At 49.6% G+C, this 26,278-nt stretch overlaps 1 protein-coding gene across 2 annotated transcripts in view; it reads right to left on the bottom strand.

Annotated features, from left to right (window-relative positions):
* CDC45 (cell division cycle 45) overlaps nucleotides 1–26,278 on the bottom strand; it is a 42,652-nt gene that overhangs the window by 838 nt on the left and 15,536 nt on the right. The window contains exons 7-20 of one of the 2 annotated variants that reach the window (XM_011986013.1): nucleotides 25,757–25,812; nucleotides 25,538–25,633; nucleotides 24,103–24,151; nucleotides 22,681–22,742; nucleotides 20,952–21,002; nucleotides 14,751–14,870; nucleotides 12,751–12,882; nucleotides 12,406–12,504; nucleotides 11,291–11,452; nucleotides 4,862–5,000; nucleotides 4,701–4,784; nucleotides 3,102–3,220; nucleotides 2,854–2,930; nucleotides 851–916 (exon numbers count right to left, since the gene is read on the bottom strand). In XM_011986013.1, coding sequence (XP_011841403.1) covers nucleotides 852–916; nucleotides 2,854–2,930; nucleotides 3,102–3,220; nucleotides 4,701–4,784; nucleotides 4,862–5,000; nucleotides 11,291–11,452; nucleotides 12,406–12,504; nucleotides 12,751–12,882; nucleotides 14,751–14,870; nucleotides 20,952–21,002; nucleotides 22,681–22,742; nucleotides 24,103–24,151; nucleotides 25,538–25,633; nucleotides 25,757–25,812 — 1,311 coding nt within the window. In that variant the 3' untranslated portion in view covers nucleotide 851. The remainder of the gene's footprint in view (nucleotides 1–850; nucleotides 917–2,853; nucleotides 2,931–3,101; nucleotides 3,221–4,700; nucleotides 4,785–4,861; nucleotides 5,001–11,290; nucleotides 11,453–12,405; nucleotides 12,505–12,750; nucleotides 12,883–14,750; nucleotides 14,871–20,951; nucleotides 21,003–22,680; nucleotides 22,743–24,102; nucleotides 24,152–25,537; nucleotides 25,634–25,756; nucleotides 25,813–26,278) is intronic. The other variant, XM_011986014.1, reaches the window with a different exon arrangement.

Here is a 26,278-nt window from a genome sequence, read left to right as displayed (position 1 = left end):
CCACTCCAGCCCCAAAAGAACAGGTGCTTGCCCCTGGAGGGATGGACAGACGGACGGATGGGTGGGAGAGTGGGAAGGACCCCAGGCCTGGCCTGAAGGACCTCCTACAACAGAGCCTTGGCAGGGCCCTTCTGCCACAGCCGCAGCCTCCAGACTAGGGCTCCGGGAGATGCAGGGCTGGATGTGGCATTCCCTGTGGGGAACCTGGGCTGAGAGATGGTCACAAAGACACAAGGCAGGCCTATTTCCTGGGAACCCTTAAGAAAGAGGTAGTACACGGGGCAGTGGGAGGTGTCCCTGGTCAGTGACCTGCCAGTGAATCCCATCGGGGCCCTCAGGACAGCTGTGTGCTGGGGAAGGCCCCAGCAGAACCGGCACTTTGGAATTCCCAGCTGAGTGGCTGCCAACAGCTTTGCTTTCTCATGAGCCAAGCACACAAAAGCCTGCATGCCTGCTCTGTGGGCTCTTGCCCAGCACTTGACATGAAGGCTGTGGGACAGGAGGCTCCAGGTGGCCTCCGAGGGCAGCACCAGGGAGTCTGTGTGTGACATGTGTCACACGGGATGCCCAGCCCCAGAGTGCGGTCAGCAGAGGGTGAATACCAGCTCTTTCTGAAGGGATCGCAGGGGCTTAATGAAATTAGCTACCTCAAAATGCCCCATTGTGGCCCTGCTGGCAGCCTAAGGACAGATGTGCTTGGGAAAAATGTGTTGGCTCCAACCTCCTCAAGAACCCTGCTTTGGTCTGAAACCCAAGTAAAGGCCTCCGTTGAGGGAGGACAGAGCAGGGCATCAGGGTCGGGCTCTGAGGGGGCTGCTACAGCTGCCCCTGCAGAACCCCTGTAACTCACCCTAGGATAGGAGGGAAATCAGTGCATCCAGAAACTTGCTCCGATCCTCAGCTTTCAGCTCAATTACTGAAGTAATGAAAGAAAAACAGCCGTGAGAAGGGAGGAGTAGGAACACAAGGCAGGGCACAGAACTGCCCCCGCCGCCGGCCCTCCACCGCATTCCAAAGTGTGCAGCTCCTCCTGGTCTATGGTGTTCTGCACTCAGTGGTTGTGTCTCTGTCTCACTGTACCTCGTCGTCAGAACTGCTGTCTGCACTGCTAGAGAGGCCAGGGCTGGGGACTGCAGAGAGAACCCCGCCCCGGGAAGCCAATAGAGGGGACACAGGGAGGGGCCCTACAGACCTGGACAGAAACGGGCCTGCCCACCCCACCTGGCATGAATCCTGGTCCCCAGAGTGGGTTGTGGAAGTCCTTGGGTGGGGCAGGACACTTTTGGACGCACTCTGGCCAATGCCTCGGCTTCAGTGTTCTCTTCCCCACAAGGGGACATGGTGCAAACTGCCCATATCACAGGGCCCTCAGGCTCAGCTGAGCACACAAACCCTCACCACAAAGCAAAACTAGCCCCCAGAATGGGGCTGGCCTGGCCCTGGGAGCCGTCTATGCCGCCAGCCACAGCCCCGAGAGCCCCAGATCCAGCCCGACACAGGTGGGTACTGGCCATGGCCCACTCTGCACCCCCACCCCTGGCTCTCTACCCTCAGGGAGACCAGGCAGTTCCCAGCCCGAATCCTCCCTGTATAATGAAGCCAGATATTCTGCAGGCCAGTGGGTGTCCATTCACCTCTCCCACAGTACAAGCACAAGAGAGTTAGCAGGGGCTGCTGTGTGGGGTGAACCAATGCCACACAGTGCCACAGCCATGGCTGGGTCTGGCTCAAGGAAGGCAGCTCTGAGATGGCTGAGGCCACTTCAACAAAGGCTGGATCTCCCATGACAGTGTCTATCATTGTTGAGGAATCCGTGGTGATGAGGCAAGAAAATTTCCTTTCTCAGAGGTGCGGGAAGTACTGAGGTTGTTGAGCTGAACTGTCTCCCCCAAATCCCTATGTTGAAGCCCTAACCCCCAGGACCTTAGAATGACTGTGGCAATTAAGTTCAAATGGGGTTGTTAGGATGGGCTCTAATCCAATCTGTCTGGTGTCCTCAGAAGATGAAGCGGTTTGGACACACACACCAGGGAGGTGTGCAGAGGGAAGACCATGTGAAGACACAGAGAGAAGGTGGGCATCTGTGTGAGCTAAGGAGAGAGGCCTCAGGAGAAGCCAGCCCTGCCCTGCCTTGACCTGGGCCTTCTCGCCCCTAGGACTGGAGGAGACACGTGGTTGAAGCCACCCTGTATGTGGTATTTTGCTATGGCAGCTGTAGCAAACTAACCCAGGGTGAAATATCAGTAAGTCTGTTTTACTTTAAAGCCTGTCAATAAGAATAAGAAGGCAAACACAGCCGAATGTGAACCATCTTCTGTGCTGGTGCTGGGGAAGCAACAGGCGGGCAGGCCCATCTATTCTGGGCTCATCTGACACATAGGTGGGGCTAGTGTCCCAGCTGTCTCACAGGTAGCACCTATCACGACACACACCTTTAACCCGTGGAGAGGGGGCTGGGCACAGCATGGGGTGGTATCCTGGATCATCACAGGCCCTGCTGTTTCCTCATCCCATGAAACAGAAACAACCCAACCCTGACAGGTGAGACGGAGGCCCAGGGGCCCTGGTGGCCAGTTCTCTAGGCTTGCTGGGAAAGTGATCCTTAGCACTGGCTGTAAGGCCAGAGTCAGGCCTGTCATTCCCTGGGAAACACTTTTTCCCTTTCTAAGGAGCCTGAGGCTCACCAGAGCTCCCTGAGCCACCAGGAGTAGCCTGTCTGAGGGCCGGATCTGGAAGGTCAAGAGAGCTGTTGGCCAGGCTCCTCCAGCCATGCCAACTTGCCTGGTTCCAGGGCCTGCAGTGGCATTGAAGGGTCAGGTGGGGAAGTGTGGCAGAGTGGCAGAAGACTCTTACCTGAGAGGTCAAAATGGTTGTGCAGCATCCGGGAGCTGGTGCTTTCCGCTGCCTTCTCAAATGCCCGCCCAAAAAAGCTGCAGATACACAAGACATGTCGGGGATCAGGCTGCCTGCAATGGACCCTTCCCATCCCCGGCCCCAGGACAGACACTAGAGGCAAATACCACTCTACTCAGCAGGGCTAACAAGCTGACACCCCCAACACCCCCCACCCTCCAGTCCCAGGACGAGTGGAAATTGCTCACTTCTTCCTGTCCGAGCTGTCGGTCTCTGGGGGGATGCCCACCACCGTCACTGTGCCATGCTCCACGCTCAGGGGGGCAGCCATCACCAGAGGCAGCAGCTTGCAGCGCCTGTTCTTTGTCTATGGAGTTGGAGAGAGCACCCTCTGTCAGAGTACGATGGGCCTCAGCTCACCACTCAGAGCCCAGAGCCCAACAGCACCCACTCACTCTACTCCCCAGAGCCTCCAGGGACTCTGTCATCAGAGAAGATGCCTTGGTCCCCACCCAGCCACCCCAAGTTAGATGCCCAAGGCCAGGGTCTAATTCCCAGTCCAGGGAGCTCTCCAAGCATCTGCCCTCCTGTACCCACAGCGTGGTACTGTGGCCACGATGCTGTGTCCCCAAGCCTCCTTGTGTACCAGCCTAGCCCCACTGCCCCTTGGCTGTTTGTTGCAGGGAGCCCGCCCTGCTGTCTCCTCCCTCACCTCCTTCAGGTCCTGCGGCAGCTGCCACCTTCTCCAGGAGGCCCCAGGCCACCCCGCCTCGTCCTGCTCCATCCCCTGGCAGCACATGCTCTCATCTTAACCGCAGCTACCACTCCTTATCCCCTCTCGCTGGCACGCTCCCTCAGGATAAAGGTTCAGGGCCTCCTTCTCTGCTGTGCCTGCGGCACCCACACCCTACAGCCCAGGTGACCAGCATTCCTGGTGTGTCTAGGACTGAGGGGTGTCCCAGGATGTGCACCAGGATGGGCAGTCACTCCATGACAACAGGGCCAGGCAGGTGCTGGATGTTCAAAACATGTCTGATAAATGAATGGATCCTGTAAAGTAGGTATGTGTTCATCCATTTCATGGATGAGGAAACAGGCTCAGATCAGATTATCTACCTCACGTCACACAACTGGCAAATGAGGAGGCTGATCTTTGAACACAGCCTAGAGGACTTCAAGGCCCATGCTCTGTCCCTAGTTCATCTTTGATATTACCTGGTTGATAGAGCACATGTCATCTGTCATCATTTTTCTGGTTAGTTCAGTAGCAAAAGAAAAGTTCAACTTCCTGTTAGCACATTTTGTTTGAAATAGCCCCCTGCATACACTCTCATCCTCGAAGCAGAGGAGGACTTCAATTATTGAAATGTCACATCTGGGAAGAGCCCCATGTTGGCTGGGTGAGGACCCCTGCCCTAAAGCCAGCCAAGTTAGGAGTGTGTTCCACGTCAACGCCAAGAGGGGGTTAGGCCACACAGAAGACAAAGCCAGGCACAGGAAATCGGCCTAGTGGACAACCTGTTGCTGGGAAGCCAGTCTCTGCTACAACCATCCTGCTTTCCCTGACCTGCGACAATAGCACACAAGCCCCAGCCCTATTCACTCCGCAAGGGCCCCTCCCTACTCGTCTGAGTGACTTAGACAGCCAGTGATGAATCAGAGCTTGAGAGAACTGGAAGGTTCCTAGGGGTCAGCTGAGGAAAAGACAGCTCAGAAAAAAGTAATGGATATGCCTAGACCTTGCAGCTGGTGAACAGCCACAGGCACCCCAAGCATCTAACTCCCAGTCCAGGGAGCTCTCCAAGCACCTGTCCTCCTGTACCCACAGCACCCGCCTGGCCTCTCACCGAACACACAAAGGACTTGAGCAGGTGTTTGCTGAGCAGGCTCAGGGACGCCGGCCTGGAGAACAGCACGACATCTGGAGTGCCCTGTGGAGGCGAGACAGATGGTCAGACGAAGCCACTGGTGCTGTGGCCAGGCGCCTGTGCTCTGTGGGAAGCCTGACCTCCATGAGGGAGCAGTACAGGAAAGGCCCCTGGGAGATGACGAGGTTGGTGCAAAGGCAGCTGGCAATGGTCTGCTGGGTGGCTCGTAGCTGCTTCTTGGCGAGTTCCAGGCCATGGTAGAGTTTGTCCAGGTTACTCCTGCAACAGGGCAGACACATGGCTTTGGTGGTGCTTGTCAGGTGGTGCTTTGGTAAAATACCAAAGTCATAAATAAGATTGCTTGGCTACCGGTTCAGAAAGAGGTTTGGGGATAAGAATTTATCTTCTCTCCCTCCTGAGTTCTCTCTCACATGAAAGGAAATAATTTTTTAAATTGTATAAACACACAGCAATCCAGTGAGAGGTGGGAGAGGGTGCAAGCATCAGAAGACAGAAGATTAAAAGCCAACAGAGGGAAGATCCCACACAGAAGGGCCAGGAGGACTGACACAGGGGAGGCTTGGGCAAGGGCTGGAGGTTGGATGACGGATCGCCTCAAACTCAACAGATTTTTACTCTTCCCTCGAAAAAGGGAGGCTCCCCTCTGAGTACGTGAAATGTACCCTCTGTGTATAAGTACAGTCCTCAAGCAAAGCCTCTGGGCTTTACAGTGGGGAGTCACAAAGTGTCACAGTTGGCTCCTGCCTGCAAAGGTGAAGCGATGTCTTATGACCAGTGAGCTGTGCCCAGATATCCAGGGCTCAGCCAAGGGTCCACAATCCCCTTCTTGAATATGAAAGACATCAGATCATTTGAGAAATGCCTGTGGCCTGAAAAAATAACCCTGAAGGAAACAGATAATTTGGAGAACAAAAGAAAGTTAAAATGAACTCTAACTAGTATCTTCAGAGAGATGTGTGCAACTCTTACATTCCTAAACCAAGAACAGGATGCTATGAAAAACGAACAGTCAAAAACTAGGAAATGTTGATGGAAATAAAAATAATTGCAAAAGATAAAACATCCACTCAAAGTCCAGAGGATAAGTCAAGAAAAGCTTCCTCAACATAGGTAACAAGACAAAGTTACGGAAAATGTAAGGCAAAAATATAAGACAGAGCATCATCATTCCAGGAAGCCTGGAAAGCAAGAATAAAAAACATGGATGTTTTCTGTGGAGGGAATAGTAAAGAAATAGTAAAATGAAGATACTGTCAGATATATAAGAACTCAGAAAGTTTATCTCACATGTGACTTTTATTTGAATGTTACTTAAGAACTGTGCTCTAATTTAATGAGGGAGTAAATGAAACAAAGATGAAGATCCCAAGAAACATTGGACCTAACTAAGAGGCACAGCCAAGATTTGGACATCCATGAGGATAGTGGAAGGCAGGCCTAGAGAGCTGTAGGTCCAGGCTGTGGTGAGCAGACAGAATCCCAGACTCTTCAGCAAAAAGGGGCTCAGAGAATAACGGCTGGAAGGAGTTTGGGGGAGAAAAAAATGAATGTGATAAAGGAGGCAATTAAAAATGCCAGGAAAAACAAAGAGCTGTGCCAGATAGTAATCCATTATTACACATGATTGTCTCTGGAATAGTTTATTAGCACAATAAAGTAAACTATTTGTTGACTTTCATCTTTTAAAATCAACCTATAGGCTGGGCGCAGTGGTTCACGCCTGTAATCCCAGCACTTTGGGAGGCCGAGGTGGGCAGATCACGAGGTCAGCAGATCAAGACCATCCTGGCTAACACGGTGAAACCCCATCTCTACAAAAATTAGCTGGGCATGGTGGTGGGTGCCTGTGGTCCCAGCTACTCGGGAGGCTGAGGCAGGAGACTGGCGGGTGAACCCAGGAGGAGGAGCTTGCAGTGAGCCGAGATCGCACAACTGCACTCCAGCCTGGGCGACAGAGCGAGACTCCGTCTCTAAAAAAATAAATAAATAAAATAAAATAAAATCAACCTACAGCCAAAGATAAGACAAATTATCTTTTTCTCTATCCCAAGATTGTTATCAGTCTTGAAAATGTAAAAGCACAAATTTCAGAAAATACCAAGGAGAGCTGAAGAGCAAAGTAAGGCTGTTTCCACAGCTTGGATATCTGTCCCCTCGAAACCTCATGTTGAAATCTGATCCAAGATCGCAGAGATGGGGTCTAATGGGAAATGTTTGGATCATGGGGGCAGATCCCTCATGAATAGATGAATGCCCTACCTGGGGCTAGGGGGTATAAGTGAGTTCTTACTCTATTAGTTCCCATGACAGCTGGTTGTTAAAAAGAGCCTAGTACTTTCCTCCTTTCTCTTCCTTCCTCCATTACCACATGGTCTCTGCACACACCAGCTCCCCTTTTGCCATGAGTGGAAGCAGCCTGAGGCCCTCACCAGATGCAGATGCCCAATCTTGAGCGTTTCAGCCATCAGAATTGTGAGCCAAATAAACCTTTTCTCTTTATAAATTACCCAGCCTCAGGTACTCCTTTACAGCAACACAAAATGGATTAAGAGTGTTTCAAATATCCTTTTCTTACAAAGTAGGGAGATGAGACACTGGTGATGAAAGAAGACATAAATATGTTAAAGTTACAAAGAAGTTAAAAATAGTGGCATAACTGTACCAACAGGAGGGAAGGTGGACAAGAGTGGGACAGATGCTCCTTTGTCACAGTAGGAAGTTGGTAGACAATGTCTAAAGCCTACCCATCAATGCTGGGACGATGGCAACAACAGTGGTAAGACAGTGTTTGGATTTCCCCAAATTTCTAGATAATAGTAGAGCAACTATATTGCAAAACGAAAAACTTGGGACCCACATTTGCAACAAATTAAGAGAACAAGGGAACACTTCAAACCCCAAAGTGTAAGCAGGTGAAAAGAGACCATGAACAGCCAGACAGGTACACCATCTATATCAGTGCGAGAGAAAGCCGAGAGGTAGTGAGACCTAAGAAGACTTAAAACTCCAGGCAACTGGAGAGCAGTGGCCCAGACTGAGAGGAAGTTTGCCCTATGCAACAGCAGGTGAGTGCAGTGGGCCAAGGGGAGTATAAGGGGCCTCCCTAGAGTGCAAGGAGTCCTGGTAATGAGCAATGGGTCCTGTTAAACAGCAAGGAATCCTGGTAAAGTATAAGGAGACTATAGTAAAGAGTAAGGGGCCCAGCCTGGCCAACATGTCTCTACGAAAAATACAAAAATTAGCCAGGTGTGGTGGCACATGCCTGTAGTCCCAGTTACTTGGGAGGCTGAGGCAGGAGACTCGCTTGAACCTGGGAGGCAGAGGTTGCAGTGAGTGGAAATCGTGCCACTGCACACCAGCTTAAGTGACAGAGTAAGACCTTGCCTCCAAAAAAAAAAAAAAAATTAGCCTTCATGACCTTGGGTTAGGCAATGGTTTCTTAGCTATGACACCAAAAGCGCAAGAAACAAAGGAAAAAGCAGATCACTTAAATGTCATCAAAATTAACAAATTTTATATTTCCTAGGACACTGACAAAGTGAAAAGCCAGCCTACAGAATGGGAGAAAATACTTGCAAATTACTTATCTGATAAGGGATTTGTATGTAGGATATATAAAAATTTTAGGCTGGGCACGATGGTTTATACCTATAATCCCAGTTCTTTGGGAGGCCAAGGCCAGAAGACTGCTTGAGCCCAGGAGTTTGAGACCAGCCTGGGCAACATGGTAAGACCTCATCTCTACTAAACATTTAAAAATTAGCAGGTGTGGAAGCTCATGCCTGTAATCCCAGCTACTCAGGAGGCTGAGGTGGGAGGATGGCTTGAGCCAAGGAGTTTGAGGCTGCAGTGAGCCATGATTGCACCACTGCATTCCAGTTTGAGCAACAGAGTGATACCCTGTCTCAAAAAAAAAAAAAAAAAAAAAAGACAAAGGACTCGAATAGACAATTCTCCTAACAAGATACACGAATGACCAATAAGCACACGAGAAGATGCTCAACACTATTAGTCATCAAGAAAATGCAAATCAAAACCATGAGATACCACTTCATACTCACTGGGATGGCTGTAATCCAAAAGATGGACAAAAACAAGTGTCGGTGAGGATGTGAAGAAACTGAAACCCTCCCACCTGGTGGGAATGTAAAATGGTGCAGCTGCTGTGGAAAACAGTCTGGCAGTTCCCCAGAAGGTTAAACCTAGTGTTACCATGTCACCCAGTATTTCCACTTGTAGGTATATAACCAAAAGAAACAAAGACATGACTACACAAAAACTTGTACATCTAGGTTCACAGAAGCATTAGTCACAATAGTCAACAGGTGGAAACAAACCACATGCCCATCAACTGATGAACTTATAAATGAAATAGAATATATCCATCCAACGGAATATTATTTACAATAAAAAGATATTGGCTGGGCGCGGTGGCTCATGCCTGTAATCCCAGCACTTTGGGAGGCCAAGGCAGGCGGATCACAAGGTCAGGCGTTTGAGACCAGCCTGGCCAACATGGTGAAACCCCGTCTCTACTAAAACTACAAAAATTAGCCGGGCTTGGTGGCATGTGCCTGTAATCCCAGCCACTCGGGAGGCTGAGGCAGGAGAATTGCTTGAACCCAGGAGGCAGAGGTTGCAGTGAGCCGAGAACATGCCACTAGACTATAGCCTGGGCAACAGAGTGAGACTCTGTCTCGGGTGCAGGGGGAGGAAGACATATAGTCGCAATACATCCTACAATATAGATGAGCCTTGCAAACATGATGCTAAGTGAAGACCCCAGTCACAAAGAACCACATCTTGTATGATCCCATTTGTATGAAATGCTCAGAACAGTCAATTCATAAAGACAAAAGGGAGATTGGTGGTTGCCAGAGGCTGGGAGGATCTCTCTGGGGCAATGAAAATGCTCTAAAATTAAATAGTGGTAATTGGTGCACAACCTTGCAAAACCTAACTGCAACCTACTAAAAGTCATTGCAGGCTAGGCACAGTGGCTCATGCCTATTCATCCCAGCACTTTGGGAGGCTGAGGTGGAAGGATTGCTTGAGCCTAGGAATTTGAGACCAGTATGGGCAACATAGTGATATCATATCTCTACAAAAATTTTAAAAATTAGCAAGGTGTGGTGGCATGCACCTGTTGTCCCAGCTACTCAAGAGACTGAGGTAGGAGGATTGCTTGAGGCTGCTGTGAGCTATGAGCATGCCGCTGCACTCCAGCCTGGGCAACAGAGCGAGACCCTGTCTCTAAAAAAGTAAAAAATAAATAATAAAAGCCATCACATTGTACACGTTAAATGGGTGAACTGTATGGCATGCAAATTGTATCTCAATAAATCTGTGGGAAAAAAAAAGTGTGCTTGGGAGCAGACCCAGGAAATCCCAGAAAGCAGGCCCCCATATATACATATGCATCTTTACCACTGCACAAAAGCAACAGAAGTGGCAGCTCTTGAAGTCAGAAAAGCTGTCCGAATCATGCCTCCTCCTCCTAAAAAGTCAGGGAAATGAAATTTATAAATAAAGAGCATGAGAGAAGTAGCAAAGTCAAATCCCCTCAAAGTCACTACTAGAAAAAAAGAGAAGAAGGAACAGGAACACCTCCCTGGACAATGAAAGCACACTAATGTGAAAGTTGCAGATCCCAGGATGAAATCACTTTTTGTCAGGCCCAAACAAATTAAAGCTGAGAAAGCACCAAGGAAGAGAGTTCCTGCTTGCATGTCTGGAATAAAGACTCAAAGACTTTCTAAATAACCCCACAAGAAATCCCTTCTTTAGGACTGCAACAATTCAGATAAGATGTTCTTAAAATACAACACTTGCCCAGTAATGCATCTTCACCAACGAACTGATGCCAACTCTGGCTTTGAGTCTCTGAAACCAATGAATTGTTTCCAAGCTAGCTTATGTGAACTTCTCCTTTTGCCCATAAAAGCTTCCCCTTAGCCTCCTGTCTTTGGATGCATATTTGGGTTACCACAGCTGTGCATCACAGACACTATAATCCCTTTTCTAATTCCCAGATAAATTCAATGTATTTGGAGATATTTTGCTCTGATGTCTGTAGTCTGACACTAGAAAGATATGCTAAAAAAAAGATCCAAATTGTCACATTCTATTTCAAAACAAGCAAAAAGACAAGGAAAAATACAGGACATCTCAGGAAGTAAGATAAGAAAGAATTGGAAAATTAAAAAATTGAGAAATGACAACTAAACTGTAAGATTAAACACAAGAATGAATATACACAACAAACAATGCCTTTTGTTAAGAGATACAAAAGGTAAAAAAAGAAAATTTTAAAAATCAAAAAGAAAAAAGAGCCAAAAAGGATTCAAGAGAAAGTGACAAATACTGAAGAGGGGCAGGTAATATGTCAGGTACATGCCACGCTGGCATTGTGATTCCAGTTCACACAAGCAGTTTCTGCAGGACACAGTCACTCCCATAGCCCTGGGGTCCCCGTAACTGACTTCCCTGGCCACTGTAAGAACCAGTGTTGGCCCCATGAGGCAATGGCAAACCCACAGCCCTCCTACCTAGAGAGGCTGTCCAGAGCCTGGATGAAGTGATCTGTCCCTGAGCCATCCCTCTCGGGGCTCTCCATCAAAGACATGGTGGCAAAGACCACATCGCTGGCCAGGAACTTGTGCTTGAACCCAAAATGAATGCTGAAAGTCTGCACGCGCATGTCCTTCATCCTGTCACAGGAGCAAACACAGCTGTCACCCTCAAATTGTGGGCGAGCTCTCAGTGCCAGGCAGGCCAACAGATGTGCTAATGTCCCTCACATGCCCGAGCCAATGCTTCCAGCACAGCTGTGCTGCTTAGAGGATGAGGCAGGTCAGAACATCCAGACATACCGGCCCTGCAGCCCAGAGTGGCCAGATGCCTTCTCGTCAACAGCTGTTTGGCTGGCTTACGGGTGTGTGGGGTCCTCTCCTACACCCTAGCATGCCAGCTGGCTGGGGTGGGAGAAGCCAGGGGCCTCCAGGAGTGCCCACGGACTTGGTCGGGCAGAGTTCACCTGAACCTGGCTCTGTGGCCCATTTGCTGTCTCCAGTGAAACAGACTGGGGTCAATCTCACAGGTCCCACAGCAGCCCCGGGATCCAAGGATCCTAAATCTCACAAGCTTGAAAAAGTCCTATTTTTTTTTTTTTTTTTTTTTTTTTTTTTTTTTTTTTTTTTTTTGAGACGGAGTCTTGCTCTGTGCCCCAGGCTGGAGTGCAGTGGCGCGATCTCGGCTCACTGCAAGCTCCACTCCCTGGGTTCACGCAGGCCATTCTCCTGCCTCAGCCTCCCGAGTAGCTGGGACTACAGGCGCCCGCCACCTCGCCCGGCTAATTTTCTTGTATTTTTAGTAGAGACGGGGTTTCACCGTGTTAGCCAGGATGGTCTCAATCTCCTGACCTCGTGATCCGCCCGTCTCGGCCTCCCAAAGTGCTGGGATTACAGGCTTGAGCCACCGCGCCCGGCCAGAAAAAGTCCTATTTTTAATCCAAAAAGAACTCAAGACTTCAGGAATGGCCAGACTCGCATAACACTAATTGTACATTCTTGGGTTTTTTTTTTTTTTTGCATTATTTTAGAAGCACAGTTAAAGTAGAACTTTTCACTTTAAAGAAGCTCAATCCAGAAAAATGTGTGTTTACCCAAATTTATTTGCAGACTCTTCAATCATTTCCCGCAAATTCTCCTTCAAGGAGATGTCCATGGCCTGGAACTTCTGCTTCACCTGCTTCAGGGGAAGACTGGAAAGAACAAGCCCAAGCCACATGAGCAAGGTCACCACACACCGACAGGGTGGAAAGAAACCCAAACCAAGGGCAAGCAAGGATGTCCCCGCACCGGCATTCGGAGGATATTCTGGGATCTAGGGCGAGGAGCTTATGGCAGGACAGGCTGCATTTTATAACTAAGTTGGTTACAACAAAGCAGAGGGGCTTTTCCCTTGGGGGTGGCCAGGGCTGGCACTGCAGGCCCAGGCAGTCACTCACCCCATGTCTGCGAGGAACTCCTGGAGCCGTTTCTGTCCATGCACAGACCACAGCTTGAACCTGGCTGCGGTATAGCTGGTGTTGCACAGGCTGTCATGGAGGGACCAGTGCTGGTAGAGCGCCAGGCGGAGGCTGGGCCTGCTGTCAAGGAGCATGCAAGCACCCACTGGCTGCCCTGAGTACACAGCCCCACCCTCGTAACTCCAGCAGGTGGGCCACTCTGATGGCGGGGCCCTTCCTTGCCGGGCCTGCCTGCACGACCAGGTATCCCAAGGACGACTTGGAGCCCTTTGACCTTCTTAGCTTAAGCTGACCCATATGGAGAGCCTGTGAAATGACAGGCACAGACCACCATCCCTGTCTGACAGGCAGAATATCTGGAGCACAGGGGTCTGCAGAGTCCGTGTGCTGTGGTCACACGGAGCAGTCATGACCACACATGACATGGGAGGCTGGGCTGACCAGCTTGTCATCCTGCACCTCCTGCTCCACCGAGCCCAGCCCTCACGAAGCTCCCCCATCCTCAACCCTTTTTTCTTTTTTTTGAAACAGAGTCCTGCTCTGTCACCCAGGCTGGAGTGCAGTGGCACGATCTCAGCTCACTGCAAGCTCTGCTGTCTGGGTTCACGCAGAACATTCTCCTGCCTCAGCCTCCCGAGTAGCTGGGACTATAGGCGCCCGCCACCATGCCCGGCTAATTTTTTGTATTTTTTACTAGAGACAGGGTTTCGCCGTGCTAGCCAGTATGGTCTCGATCTCCTGATCTCGTGATCCGCCCGCCTCGGCCTCCCAGAGTGCTGGGATTACAGGCGTGAGCCACCACGCCCGACCTCCTCAGCCCTTTTCTTAAACATACCCATCACAGCTCCTGGCACTGTGAGCGCAGCTGTGAGTGTGGACTGCCCCCGACGGTGGACCTCCCCTTTACAGGACGAGAGCCTGGTCCTGCCTGCTTCCTTAGCATGCTCAGTCCCCACAATTGCCCCTCCCAACTCCTGGGGACTCCCAGGACTTCAGACCACTATGCTCCCTGCCCACATTCCAGCAGCTTCCTGAAGCCCTGGCGTCCTCAGCTCCCTGACTCCCTCCCTCCTGCCTCAGTCACACACTCCCATGGTCCCTGGGTAAGTAGTCCACCTTGCCACACACAAGATGGGACCGGGTCCTATGCACAGCGGCTCTCCTCCCCAGTTCAGCCAGCTCTGCCCTGCTTCCTAGGCTCTGATGGCCACCTGACTACTGATGTGCCCACACTCACTCTTCCTCCTTCCCAGCCATCACAGTGCAGAGACAGGGCAGCTCCGTCCCCGATATCATGTAACCTGACTGCTCACAGCCACTGCTGCAGTCTGGGCCGAGCCACTATTGTGTGGCCTTGGAGAGCTGTGACCATCTCCTCGCCCCCAACCTACCTCTACTGGGCAGCCAAGGGACCTTTTAAAAACCCTGACTCAAACTCTGGTCACTCCACAGTCTCCTGCTGCCCTTGGCTCACAAGGCCTGCTCTGGCCTCCTGACACCTGACCCCAGTCAGTCCCCCAGTTCCTCCTGTGCTCACACTGAAAGTGGCTGAGACTGTGTGAGATGTGGCCTCCCCATGGTCTTTCCTGGGCACTCCACCAATGTCCCATGTGTTTCTCAAAGAAACATCATACTGTGTGATTACATGGTAGCTCCCTTCTTCTTTCCTGACTGCATGAACCGCCACCCTCACTGCTACCACATCCAGAACCAGGCCCACAATAAGCACTTTACAGGGACGTGCTGGAGAAGGGTGACACTTCCAAACTCAGCTCTGGCATTTAGAAGCCAAAGCCACACAGATGAGCTGGGGTAGCACACCACAGCCCCTTCCCCCAAAACTTCCTGCCCCACCTGCTTTCCCTCCTGGGGATGTGGGCCAGAACCCACAGAGGGTGACAAAGCAAACAAGGCCCGCTGAGCAGAACCCTGGAGGCAGGGGTGCTGCCTGTGCCCCTCAGGCTGGGCCACAAGGATACTCATACTCAAAGGAGATCCGCGTGCAGTCCACGGAGAGCGTGTTCTCCTCATCCTCGTTCCGGTGGTTGTGGCGGGAAACGTGGCGCTGCAGGACACCGACATCAGTCACGTATTTCATTCTGGAAGAAAAGGTAGCACAAGCCTCGGCTGGTTCCCTCCAGATCTTACCAGGCAGCCTGAGCCTAGGCTCCATTCCTGCTCAGGAACTCCCTCAAGGGCCTGCTCACCACGGGAGTTGTTCTATGCAAAGACTAAGGACATGCAGCCTGCATAGAAACCAAGCAGCCAGGAAAACATGATTGGACAGAGCGGGGGGGTGTGGTCTCCAGCCTTGCCCACCTCCTGTCCTCATGGGTCTCACACCTCCTGAGAACGGACACTGCAGAGCCCACAGCCCACACAGCCAAGATAATAGACTCCGTAAGTGACAGGGATCCACAGCAGAGTGGGTGAAATGTTCCCTACAAACTTTACAAAATTAATGAGGGTAGGGGGAGGGGAGAAATGAAAATGAACCCAGCTCGCAGCACGTCAGCATCAGTCACTAGGTCAGCGTGCTTTCTGACTGCTTCCTCATAGTTGCTTGGTGTCTATTGCCTCAGAAGCATGTAGACCCCATCACAAGATTGTAGTTCCCCTCACTGCTCCGTAGATCACAACTTGAACCTTAGGAAATGCTGTTTTCCCTCTGAGATATTCCTGTGGGTCCCGTATACTGATGGAGCTACTGACTCAACTGCTCCGAAGGACCCCATGAGGAGCTGACTCACCCGAGTGGTTTGTACACCCTGATGATTTCATCCCCCTTCCCCCACCAATCAACTATCCCAATTTTTCAGCCCCTCACCCTCCACAGTCCCCCTAAAAACCCCAGCCCAGGCTGGGCGAGGTGGCTCATACCTGTAATCCCAGCACTTTGGGAGGCCGAGGTGGGTGGATCACCTGAGGTCAGGAGTTTGTGACCAGCCTGACCAACATGGAGAAACCCCGTCTCTACTACAAATACAAAATTAGCCTGGCGTGGTGGTGCATGCTGGTAATCCCAGCTACTCGGAAGGGTGAGGCAGGAGAATCGCTTGAATCTGGGAGGCAGAGGCTGCAGTGAGCCAAGATCGCACCATTGCACTCCAGCCTGGGCAACAAGAGCGAAACTCTGTCTCAAAAACAAACAAACAAAAAAAGACCCAGCCCAGAACTCCTCAAAGAGATGGATTTGAGGGTCTCCTCCCATCTCCTCACTCAGTGCCCTGCAATCATAAAGCTCTTCCTCTGCTGCAAACTCTGCTGTCTCAGTGTAACAAGTCTGTTACTGCACAGCAGGCATACAAACCTGCTGGTCCTATAACACATTATGGTGAGCCTAGCCTGGAGCCCCTTGTGGGCATTTGCCTGTGGCTCGGTGCCCCTTTGCTGTTCAGTGGGAAGGACCCAGAGACAAGTCCAAAGCCCAAGTGGCCCGTGGGTTCCACTGAACTATGGGTGCTGCCGGTGCCCTGCCTGTTGACATGGCAACGTCAAGCCTTTGGTGTGTAGACTGCTCGCAGCAAAGCAAGTTTCTGGTTTTGAAAGGCATCTTAGGTAAGTTTTCTCGATGCAACCAGCACCCCTTTCTCCTCTGATTTGCTGGCCCCTTTGGAGGTCTTGTGGCTCCCTCTGAAGTTTTGAGGCCTCCTCTGAGGTCTTGTAGACCCTCCCTAGTAATAGGAAGGGCCTTGTTTGAGGGGACTTCCTCTACATTTGAAGGAGACCAAAAAGAACTGCTTGGGAGAAATCCTCTTGACTTCTAAAATTTGTAACTTGATTTCGGAAGGCCTTTTGTCTTTGCCTTGTTATGAATGTTTATGTTTATGAAAGGGATCCCTGAAGGAATTAATGGCAGAAGCTCAGCAGGCCTAACTCAGGTTGATCATATGCTTTTTCATCTTACCCAGAGACCACCCGCTGAACTCCTGGTTGGAGGTAATTCCTCCCAACTTTGAGTAGATCAAAGGTGCTGAGGGCTGACAAGGGCAAGTGTGAGCCTCGCCACATCAAATCTGGGTGTGGAGTGGAGTGATTAGTGTCTGCATTTTTGTTGGGTGTATATCGTCTCAGTTGGAATGAGAAATATTAATTTGGTTACTCCAAGCTGGGCACTGGGCTGCATCTTGTAAAACTGGGAAGACAAGAGATATATGTCTTCATCAGGTTAGTGCAATATATAACTTACCCACTAAAAGAAGGAATTCCAGGTCGGGCGCGGTGGCTCAAGCCTGTAATCCCAGCACTTTGGGAGGCCGAGACGGGCGGATCACGAGGTCAGGAGATCGAGACCATCCTGGCTAACATGGTGAAACCCCGTCTCTACTAAAAAATACAAAAAACTAGCCGGGCAAGGTGGTGGGCGCCTGTAGTCCCAGCTACTCAGGAGGCTGAGGCAGGAGAATGGCGTAAACCCGGGAGGCGGAGCTTGCAGTGAGCTGAGATCCGGCCACTGCGCTCCAGCCTGGGCGACAGAGCGAGACTCTGTCTCAAAAAAAAAAAAAAAAAAAAAAGAAAGAAGGAATTCCTGTGGAAAAACTATGAGGAAAGTTTCTGTCTGCTTTCTTTTTTTAAAACAGGGTCTCACTCTGTTTCCCAGGCTGGAGGACAGTGGCACAATCACAGCTTACTGCAGCTTTGACCTCCCAGGCTCAAGTAATCTTCCCACTTCAGCCTCCCAAGTAGCTGGGACCACAGGTGTGCACCACCATGCCCAGTTGATTTTTTTTTTATTTTTGTAGAGAGGGGTTCTATGTTACCTAGGCTGGATTCCTGCAATCCTCCTACCCCCAACAAAGTGCTGGGATTACAGGCATGAGCCATCACCCCAGTCTCTTTTCTGCCTGCTTTGAATCTGGTGTTATTAAGCTACTGGTATTGAGATAAGACTCACTGTTTATGGTATTACTAATTCAGAGCTACTTGGAGATTTTGTTTTGCTTATACAGCTCAGCCAGTTGTAGCTAAAATGTAATCACTGAAAACTTGAAAGTAGAAAAAAGAAGAAAGGGTAAGTTTTAAAATCAAACTGCTATAGAAACTGCTTTATTCAAAATTTTAGTTCACAGCCTTCATTGAATTACCTATTGGGATAAACAAAGTTTATTTATGTGAATGGTTCCAATTTTGTCAGAAATAATTTCGATCCACCCTCTTTTATAAACTGGTGAGCTGTCTCATGGCTAGAGTTCTGCAGTAAAAGCTGTACCTTTGTATGTGTGTGTATGTGGGTTAAAATAAATTTAGATGTATGTACATGTGTTGTGTTATATGTTGTGTCTACACGGCACCAAACTGGCTTATAAATAAATGAGTGCTCATAAACAAAGTAAATAAGTTCAAACATTTTTCAAGTTCATGTGACTTAAATGATCTTTAGTAAATAAGCTGGCTTTACAATCATTAGTAAAATAAAAATAGAAATGTCTTCAAAACTATCAGCATACATCTTTTTTCTGAGTTTACTGACCGAACGATTTTATATTTGTCTCTACTGGATATTTAGGGTGTCAGGACTTTGCATAAAAGGTTATAAGACTATAAACTTAACCAAAACCAGAATGATCTTTGTATGATTTTTTGACAAATAAGATTAATATTGTTGGTTTAATGATAACAGCTGAATCTTCTGAGTTGTCAGCAAAAATACATATGCATTTAACTTTAAGGTTCTTAGGTGAACATCTGATGGTCACAGGTTATTAAAATGATTAAGAAGGCCAGGCATGGCAACTCACATCTGTCATCCCAACACTTTGGGAAGCTGAGGGAGGACTGCTTGAGCCTAGGAGTTTAAGACCAGCCTCGGCAACAAAGTAAGACCCCATCTCTACAAAAAAATAAAAAAAATTAGCCAGGCATCGTGACACACGCCTGTAGTCCCAGCTACATGGGAGGCTAAGGTGGTGGGATTGCTTGATCCCAGGAGGTCAAGGCTGCAGTGAGTTGTTTATGCCAACGCACTCCAGCCTGTGAGACAGACCTCATTTCAAAAAAAGAAAAAGGTTAACAATAATTTGAAATGATGACTAGTTTTGTCTAGTATCTCAGTTTTCATAAGTAATCTAGGCAAACTTAAAAATGCAGGAAATGTAAATTGTTATGAAAGCTTGTAGGCAAACTTTCTATGTAGCTTAAAATCCTAAAATTATTTTAGATGCTTGTTGGGTGTCTGGGTCATTTCCAATTAAGAAAGGGTTATAATATGCCACAAGATTCCGAGGAGGCCACAAGATCTCCAAGGAGGCCAGCAAATCAGAAGAGAAAGGGGGTGCCGGTTGCATGGAGAAAACTTTCCTAAAATGCCTTTCAAAACCAGAAACTTCTTTGCTGCGAGCAGTTTCTGCATCAAAGGTTGACACTGCCCCGTCAACAGGCAGGGCACCAGTGACAGCCCATATTTCAGTGGAGCCCAGTGGCCCCTTGGGCTGTCTCTGGGTCCTGCCCACCGAACAGCGAAGGGGAACCTAGCCACGGCAAATACCCATAAGGGGCTTCAGGTAGGCGCTCCAAAATTTTTTGTTTGTTTTGGTTTGGTTTTTTTTGAGACGGAGTCTTGTTCTGTTGCCCAGGCTGGAGTGCAGTGGCACGATTTCGGCTCACTGCAGCCTCCGCTTCCTGGGTTCAAGCGATTCTCCTGCCTCACCCTCCCGAGTAGCTGGGACTGCAATACAGGTATGTGCCATCATGCCCAGCTAATTTTTCTATTTTTAGTAGAGACGGTGTTTCACCATGTTGGCCAGTCTGGTCTCGAACTCCTGACCTCAGGTGATCCACTCACCTCTGCCTCCCAAAGTGCTGGGATTACAGGGGTGAGCCGCCGCGCTCGGCCTCCAAAATGTGTTATAGGACCAGGAGGTCCATATGTCCGCTGTGCAGTAACAGACCTGTTACACTGAGATAGCAGAGTTTGCAGCAGAGGAAGAGTTTCATGATTGCAGGGCACTGAGTAAGGAGAAGAAAGCATTTTCAGTTCTCCCTTCCCCAGCCCTCATTAATTTCATAAAGTTTATAGGGACAGTTTCAGGTACAGATCCTGTACAGGAAGTGCCACTGAGCACAATGAGAGCAGGAAGACGCCACTCTAGGTTCCAAAGGGCCACCAACCAGGACAGTGACCGTGGGGCCTCACCTGACAGACTGCTACAGACCAGGAACAGTGCCTATCAGTGCATGCACCATGGTGTTTCTAGCCCCTACATTATCTGTGCACAGATTCCATGCTACTCTTAACGCAGGAGGGGACTGAGGCCCAACAAGGCAGTGGGCTGTGCCAAGGTGACCTGTCCAAGCAGCAGCCCCAGGCCTGAAACTTAGGCTTCTCCTGCCTTGTGGGCCTCATTGCAGGACCCAGACAGGGGCAGGGCTGGGGAGGCAGGAAATAGTGGCATGGGGCCTATTCAAACTGCATGAGGAGACCAGCGCCCAACTGGAGGCTGTGCCTAGGGCTGTGCCAGGTGACAGCTTGGGGACATCTACATGGGTCCCCTAGGAGAGGGCCAGCATGTTGGGGTCTAGGTCCATGCCAATCCCTAAGAGGTTTTGCCTGATGGCCCCTAGAGAAGGATGGCCCACTTCGTGCATTAGCGGGGATGAAAGAAGCAGCCAACCCCACTTCACCCCACAACATCTGCATTCTGAGGCAGCCTTGTAGCTCACCGTCAGTCTATCAGATGGGGAGCCCACCACTGAGGGCAAAAAGGGGTTCTGCTTCACACCAGACCCCTTAAAATCCTCTGGAGCCTTCCCCTTACCTTTGGGGTCAAACCCCTATCCTTGGCAAGATACTCAGGGTCTTCACTAGGGTCTCTCATCCCGCCCCCAACCTGCTCCTGTGTTGTCTTCCCCCAACCCCAACCTACTGCAAGGGCCACACCTTAGCACCTGCCTCTAAGCCTGGCCCTGCTCATAGCACCGAGCACAAGCAGGGCACTGCGAGAGAACTGGGGAGGCTGGCTCTACCTGCAAGATGAAGAGGCCACACAAGGCCACGGTCACTTGGTTGGTACTTAGTTAGCCCTTCCTCAGTGACAAATGCCTGGGCCCAAGGAGGAGGACCAGTCCTCACTTCTCAATAGGACCCTACAGAGACCCTGCTAAAAACTTAGTGGCTATGGTCAGGCTGTGCACCTGGCCACAGCACAGGGCTGACCCTGCAAGGCAAGGGAGTGTGTCCTTACTGAGTGATCTTGTCTTGCACCCACTGGTCCGTTAGTCCAACGATGGCCCACCTGGAGGAAGAGAAGGCAGTGGAGATGGCCTATAGCCCACCTGGACTCCATGAGGCCTGGGGGATGGAGTAAGATGATGGAACGGGCCCAAGCTCAGCACTCTGGGGAATGTCCTGCCAGTGGGGCCAGACCCTGGCTTGCCTCAGTCAGGTGGCCTCTCTCCTTGAGGTGAAGAGGTTAGATGGGTAACTGGGGCCTCGCAGTGCAGTGTCTGCCACTGTGGGAGCTTTAAGTACTCAGAGGAGGAAAACCTCCCAGGGCAGTCATGGCAGCTGTAACAGGAGTCAGCACTCCTGTCCACTCCCAGGCCATGCTCTGCTCTTGTCCTGCGCTCCTGACCCCGACACTCAGAGTGGAGTTGATGTAGGACCATGGCAGAGGCCTGTGCTGAGTTGTTGGTGACCCTGGTATCACTTCATCTCTCTGAGTCCCTCATGTCACCTGCCCCCAGCACAGGGGACCCTAGTTGTGTTCACATCTACTCATCCTACAGCTTAAAGTAGCAGGATGTAGAGTAGCAGTGTTTAGGCCTCTGGTGAGCTTCAAGGCTCTTGTCTTCAGGCTCATCTTTTACCTATGAGACCCAGGCAAGGCCTGGCTTCCCCAGCATGACGGCCAGCCCACGGCAAGAGTGACTGGGCCCCACTGTGCTCAGTCATGCCAGATGCAGCCTGCACAGTGGACTCAGAGGAGGGATGGTTCTTCCTACATCAAATTTTGCCACCGTGTGCCGGGGCTGCAAGGATGCCTAGCAAGAGCTGCCTCCTTTTTTAGAGACAGCATCTCACTTTGTCACCCAGGCTGGACTACAGTGACACAATTGTAGCTTATTGCAGCCTTGAGCTTCTGGGTTCAGGCAATCTTCCTGCCTCAGCCTCCTGAGCAGCTTGGACTACAGGTACACACTACCACACTCAGCTAATTTTTGAGACAGTTTCATTCTTGTTGCCCAGGCTGGAGTGTAATGGCCCAGTCTCAGCTCACTACAACCTCTGCTTTCCAGATTCAAGTGATTCTCCTACTTCAGCCGCCTGAGTAGCTGAGATTATGGGCATCCACCACCACGCCTGGCTAATTTTTTTTTTTCTTCTATTTTTGGTAGAGACAGGGTTTTACCATATTGGCCAGGCTGGTCTCGAATTCCTGACCTCAGGTGATCCACCTGCCTTGGCCTTCCAAAGTGTTGGGATTAGAGGGGTGAGCCACCACGCCCGGACAGTTTTTTCTTTTTTTGAGACAGGGTTTCACTTCATTGCCCAGGATAGTCTCAAACTTCTGCACTCAAGTGATGCTCCTGTCTTGACCTCCCAAAGTACTGGGATTATGGATGTAAGATTAGGATGTGAGCCACTGCAAAGGCTGCCTCCTTCAAACCTCACACTCCTCCTGTCACTTGAATTTACTGAGCACAGGCTGAGCAGCAGGAGTGGGGAGGGTGAAGCTGTACTGTATCCTCGTCCTCTGCATTCTCCGACACTCCAAGTCCCATGTTTGTGTGAAGCTCCCAGAGCTTCACAGTTAGGAAGACCAGAATCACACACATTCCCAGAAAGGGGCTGTGTCTGACACTCCTGGTGGGGATAGAGGAAGTGCCCTCCCTGTGGGAGGACAGAGCTGCTTATGTGGCACTGACCAAGGCAACAAACACTCTCACACAGCTGCCGCAGGGGCTACGTACCACAGCATGTCATTCAGGTCCTTGGACAGCATCCATGCCATCTCAAACATCACCATGGCTGACTGCAAGGAAGCAGAGAAGTCTAAGGCTCATGGGAGGGGCATGTGCTGGGGCTGGGCCATGAGGCCAGGCTGGACCTGAGCCAGAAGGGCCCTGGCAAACGCCTGCGGATGGAGGGTCTGCCTGGTCAGGGAATGTGGGTGGATTCCAGCCCGACATGTGGGATGAGTACACGCTAAACTGAGAAGAGGACTGAAAGTAACTCCTTTGCTAGCTAAAATCATTACTGTCTGTGTATTTTATCCTGTAGCAAGGGTAGACTTCACTTTGTAGGGGCAGCTCAGGTATAGCACTGGCTGGGGCCTCTTTGCATCTCCCTGGGTTCCTCAGTGATGCCTGAGGCAGGCACTGAATCCTGAAAGTCAGAAGATCCCATCGTTTGCCTGGCTCCGCGTCCGCACACTCCTCCTGCTTGGCTGGCGTCCTCAAACACATTCCCAGAAAGGCTAGGTCAGGCAGAGCCCTGGGTCCAATTATTTGAATATTAAAGAGGGAGGGGCCTCAGGACCTCTTGTGAGGAGGGTCTTTCCAGCAGGGCTGTCCACATCGGAGCATTTAACTCCCATAAGCAGAGGGTCTCTATTTGGTAAGACCTCGAGGAAGACTAGTGTCTGACCAGAAGACCCTAAGATCCCCTTTGTCGTGAGATGTGGGCTTCCTCCAGGGAGAGAATTTCCAAGGGAATTTGCCCCATGTATCTGGAGGGAGGTATTTTGTCTAAGCTAGCATCAACACCCTCCCCACCAACTGCTTAGAATTTTCCATGTGCAAGGACTGAGCAGAGACAGCAAAGGATGATCCTTCAAAGGACAATGGAACCTTGACAATAGAAGGGACACTGGAAATACGGTGTCAGAGTTCAAAGTCCCAGCATTGAATTCTAACACTAAATACAGGATGTTTTATTGAAACTGATTTTTTAGGGCTCCTTAAGGCCTTGAGCTCTGCTCAACACTATCAATATAGTAGGTTTTCCATACTAAATTCTGTTTTATAAAAGACACACACTGATGTACTGTTAGAAGTCTATAGCATTTTATCTTCTCGCAGAGACTGGTACAAACTCATTCTGTATTTTTGATGATAAGCAAAAATAAACGCTGCTCTTCTTTGATCACCTATTGGGTGCAAACAATCATCTTAATAATTACCTCTGAAATGAGGATTATTCTCTTTACAGAGGAGGAGGTGTTTAAGGCTCAGAGAGCTTGCAACAGCTGCCCAAGGTCACACGGGGAAGGCATGGAGCTCAGATTCAAACCAGGCTTTTATGGCTCTAAAATCTGTGTTTCTTCTTCACATTTGAGGACACTGACCCCTGGAGTCAGAACTTTATAGTGAGTTGCACCTATTAGTACTTACCGATGTCCCATGATATTCATACTGTTCGTAGTCAAAGAGGATGTCTCTTCTGTAATGACATAAAATGCAGGTCTTCAACAAGAAGCAGCAGTACAGGAAGCCAAATATTTTGGAAAAATGCTAAACTTGACAGTATTCAATGAAATGCAAATTAAATCATGGTACTATTTGTTTTCACGTATTGACTTAGTTTTTTCTTTTTCATTGAGACAGGTTCTTGCTCTGTCTCCCAGGCTGAATTGCAGTGGTGTGATCACAGCTCACTGCAGCCCCGACATCCTGGGCTCAAGTGATCCTCCTAACTCAGCCTCCTAAGTTCCTAAGTAGATGGGGTTACAGGCATGTGCCACTACACCCAGCTAATTTAAAAAAAATATTTTTTTTAATAGAGACAAAGTCTCACTATGTTGTCCAGGTCGGTCTCAAACTCCTGGGCTCAAGCAATACCCCTACCTTGGCTTCCCAAAGTATTGGGATTATAGGCATGAGCCACCACATCTGGCCACTTATTGACTCTAGCAGAATGTATATGTGTAACATTGGGAAATTAACACAAACTGCCAGTGGCAATGTATGATGTAAAGTGGTATAGTTCCAGAATTCCAATTCAGAGAAATTGTCCCATAATTACAATTCAAACGAAAAAGCAAGACAAAACTTGCTGTGTGCACAAAGTAATTCACTGAAGCCTTATTTATAATGGCAAAATACTGGAAGTAACCTACATTTCAAAAAGGGAAATTGCCAATTAAGTCCTATGCTGTTTAGAAAGCCTATTCAGAACTATTTTAAATGGCTATATTAAGTAGAAAGATGCAAAATCAGATGTATATCATGTAAAATATGCACAAGTATGTATAACCCAAGAATAGAAATCCAAACCCAGAATCTCTTTGAATTAGAAAGTGTGATTATGGATTATTTTCACTTTTCTTTCCTTATGCTTCCTGAAATGGTTTTATATTATCCTTTTTTGGTTTGTTTGTAGAGACAAGGTCTTACTCTGTCACCCAGGCTGGAGTGCAATGGCACAATCATAGTTCACTGCAGCCTCGAACTCTCCTGGGTTCTCCTGCCTGGGCCTCCCAAAGTGTTGGGAATACAGGCGTGAGCCACCACACCTGTCCTACATTGTCCTTATCCGAGGGGGCAGCCTTCCTCCTGTGGCAGTGGCAGGAGTGCATGCCCTCAGCTGAAACAGGGGGAATATCAGCTGGATGGCCTGGGAAACCTTCCATGACAGATCCAGCAAGGGCTTCCCCCAGGACCCACCTCAAGGGCACTGCTGCATGCTCACTTCAAGCTAGAATAACCTTTCCAATATTTTAATTTTTGAGCACTTCTTATAAATAATTTGTAAATCAAAGTATCTACACTGGAAAAACTCAATAAAAATAAAGAGCCGAGGCCATGGTCTCTAATGGATGGCATGTACCTGGGAGACCTTGGGGCTGTCCTGTCACTCATAGGACCGGGGAACAGCCTGGAGCTCTTCTCCAATGCAGCGGCCACAGGTTCACTCTCAGAACCACTGCCCAAAGGTTCTAAACTGAATGAATTATCCTGAGACAGAAAGTCAGAGGTATGGGTGGCACCACAGAGCACCAGGCAAGTGGGCTCCTGGTGCTGGGAGCAGCTGGAAGCGCAGACTCACCTGCGGGCCTCCCACTCTCGCCGCTGCCTCCTCCGCATGGTTTCCTCCACTATCTCCTGATACAGGGACAAAGAGAACAAAAGGTGGGGCAAATGCACTAGGAATTTTTCCCCACAGCCTGAGAAGGTTCCAATTTGGCAGAAGTCAGTAGGCCCAGACCCCTGAGAGAGAACATGGTCACACACCAGTGCCCCGAGCACAGCCTGTTCCTACAGAAAAGAAGCATGGAGGCAAGGGATGACTGTGACCCCTTCTGGCTCCCAGCTCTCCAGACACTGTGAGCAAAAAGAGTGGGGGGTTCCTAAGCACCTGCTCCAGGCAAAACTGTGTTCATCCACCCTAGCTGGATGAATACAGCACTATGGGATCTAAGGTAAGCTCACACCCACTCTGTACCAGCTTCCACATCAGGAAGGACGAGAGTTAACATTTCTTATATTCTACCATGCGTTAGGAACTACTCTAATGTTACAGGCACAACCTCATTTAATCTTCAAAACAAAGGCATGGAATAACGTGGTA

Source organism: Mandrillus leucophaeus, unplaced genomic scaffold, assembly GCF_000951045.1.
Source record: "Mandrillus leucophaeus isolate KB7577 unplaced genomic scaffold, Mleu.le_1.0 Scaffold291, whole genome shotgun sequence".
NCBI lineage: Eukaryota > Metazoa > Chordata > Mammalia > Primates > Cercopithecidae > Mandrillus > Mandrillus leucophaeus.
Note: the sequence above shows the minus strand (reverse complement) of the source record. Positions and strands in the feature narration are given on the sequence as shown.